Source organism: Oryzias melastigma, linkage group LG8 (genome assembly GCF_002922805.2).
Source record: "Oryzias melastigma strain HK-1 linkage group LG8, ASM292280v2, whole genome shotgun sequence".
NCBI classification, from domain to species: Eukaryota; Metazoa; Chordata; class Actinopteri; order Beloniformes; family Adrianichthyidae; genus Oryzias; species Oryzias melastigma.
The window spans coordinates 7,494,595-7,497,135 of NC_050519.1; the positions used below are offsets into that span (position 1 = coordinate 7,494,595).

At 32.3% G+C, this 2,541-nt stretch overlaps 1 protein-coding gene across 3 annotated transcripts in view; it reads right to left on the reverse strand.

The window, feature by feature from the left end:
* Positions 1–575: 575 nt before the first annotated feature.
* Positions 576–2,541, reverse strand: part of nudt1 (nudix (nucleoside diphosphate linked moiety X)-type motif 1) — a 6,622-nt gene continuing 4,656 nt past the window's right edge. For all 3 annotated transcript variants that reach the window (XM_024271679.1, XM_024271681.2, XM_024271678.1), the window contains exons 3-4: positions 2,239–2,384; positions 576–1,105 (exon numbers count right to left, since the gene is read on the reverse strand). In XM_024271679.1, the coding sequence (XP_024127447.1) occupies positions 933–1,105; positions 2,239–2,384 (319 nt within the window). In that variant the 3' untranslated portion in view covers positions 576–932. The remainder of the gene's footprint in view (positions 1,106–2,238; positions 2,385–2,541) is intronic.

Consider the following 2,541-nt stretch of genomic DNA (forward strand, 5'->3'; position numbering starts at 1 on the left):
AATGCTGAAAAGCAATTCTTTATAATCTCTAAAGGTTAATCTGGAGTCGACATTTTGACATGTCATCATAGCCTCAGGAAATTGGAAGATTTTTATTCCACAAAGTTAAAGAGGACAAAAAATGGCAAATAAATCCGCTGCTACAAAGAGCTGAATGTTAATGCTAGTTTAGAGATCGCATTTAAAAGAGCTTGTTTTATATGTGAAGCACGGCGGTGGGAGTATAATGAGGGTTTTTTTCTGCAAAACTCATTGTTGAAGGAAAAAAAAAATATTTCTGTGAACTGAACTGCAAAAATCTTTGTGATTTTTCCCTAGACAGAAGTAGCTGTGCGTGAAAGCATTTAGTTAATAAAGCTTTCACAAAATAATAAACAGTCTTGAAACTCGTTTTTGTGCAAAGTAAATATTTGTATTAACCAAAGATAAAAACTGGCACGGCATTTAATGTGTTATCTTTAAACCTTTTATAAACTATTTTAAGTTTAAATAAATTCTGTAGAGACTAGATTTTTGTTTATAACTGACACTCCATAAAATGAAACTTAATTTATTACAATGGTAGACAACACAGGCTGAATACAGTCCAACTACTTTTATTTTGAAAGGTAAACTTGACATTTGTTCTTGCGCACAAACGTTTTTAAAGCAATGTAAAGATTTCATTTTTTGACTTGTACAAGTAACAGATTTTGTATGAAACAAATTGAAATCTTGGAGTTGATGAAATTTATTTTTTGGGAAATAAATGCGACAGTTTGAAACTTATTTTTATTGAACTTATTTTACAGCATTCCACAATAAAATTACAAAACACACTTTTTTTGGTTTTGGTCTTTTTTTTTCGCAATACAGTTGTATTTTCATGAACCCAAATGAGAATATTCACATTCCTAATAATTGTAGCCATTTCTGATGCTTTTTCCACATAATCAGAGTTCTTGCACTTCCTCCAGCGTGTGGTTGAGAATCACATCGTGACCCTCGAACTTGAAGTATCCGACAAACTTCTTCTTCTGGAGCATCAGAGGGAACCACAGTTTATCATCGGCCCACATCTCGCTGAAGGGAATTTTGTCCAATTCAAACCACTGAGGCCTCATTTCTACAGAACACGAGACAAAATCAGCACATCTTGATATAATCTACCAAAAAATGTGATTTTTATCCTGTAGTTTAATCCGTTTTCTTTATGCGTCACATTATTTTCAAGCTTTTTCCTTTCCTTGCTGGTTATTTCTTATCCCACACTACTTCTTTTCTTTTTTATCAATTCAAGGTTTATGTCTGCAGTTTTTCCGTCCTCCAACCAGCTGACCTTGGCTTAACTCTCAAGAAGTAAACATGACCGCAGGTGGGAGAGTTTGTCCTCCAGAACGCCTCTGCTCCTGTGCTTTCATTTACATTCTCCTAAATGCCTTTCTTCAAAAAAAAAAGTCAAGATTTTTTTGGTTTAAAGGCTTGAAAAAGAAAATACTGTTTGGTTAAGTTCACCTGTAACGGCAACTTTCCTTCAGTGCAGACGCACTTCTGTCTTATAAAAACACAGCAAGTGGAAGAAAATATGTTTAACTTTCAACAAATTAACAATTAAAAGGGATGAAACATATATTTATAAAAAAAGAACAAAAAAGTGCAAAGAAACTATATGTTTAGTCATCCGTCATCTATTCTGGAGGTTTTAATGGTAATAAAGAAAAACTGTAACATTTTATAAATAGGCAACTTTTTCTACAAATGTATAATTTTAAATAAATCCAAAATAAAAAGAAAAAAATAGTTTGTTGCTGTTGTGCTTAACAATTTGAAAGTACATTCTAATTTTTAAAGTTATGCTAAATTGTTTACTTAAAAAAATAAAATCTTCACAAACTTGCTAAAGAAATATTACAGCAACAGTGTCACTGAATAGCCTTCAATGTTTAATTTTAGCTCAAGAATGTGGTCACGACTGCACTTCACATAAAGAAGGAACATCTAAGAGGAACCAAAAGTAAGAAGGGGATTTCTGTGGATTATAACTTTCTTTTTTAAACCATGAACTTGAAATTTGTAGTTTAAAAAAAATCCCCTTGTTATTTTTAAAGCAACAGTTTTGAAAATGACACATTTTTGCCATCTTGTACTTGGTATGAAAATAAATAAATATTTGTGTACTAAACTGTTTAGCTTAATACCGTCCTTCCCTGCATTTTTTCTAAAGTAATACTTTAGTTTTTTGGTGATTAAGAATCTTACCATCTGATTCAGTGGGTTCTCCGTTGAAAGAGTCGGCTCTGAAAACGTGGACGTCGAGCAGCTGCGTTTCTCCGACAAATTCAAACTTGATATTTCCTATTTTGTGCAGAACATCCACCGTGAGGCCACTTTCCTCCTGCAGTTCCCTAGGAAGAAAAAAAAAATCCACACTTTTAACACTAGAAATAATGAGGCAGTTTTTATGACAGTAAAAACTTTCAATTTCATAAAAAAAAAATAATAAAAAAAAGTGCTGCCACAAACGATTATTTTAATAGTCGACTGATCACCGATTATTTATTC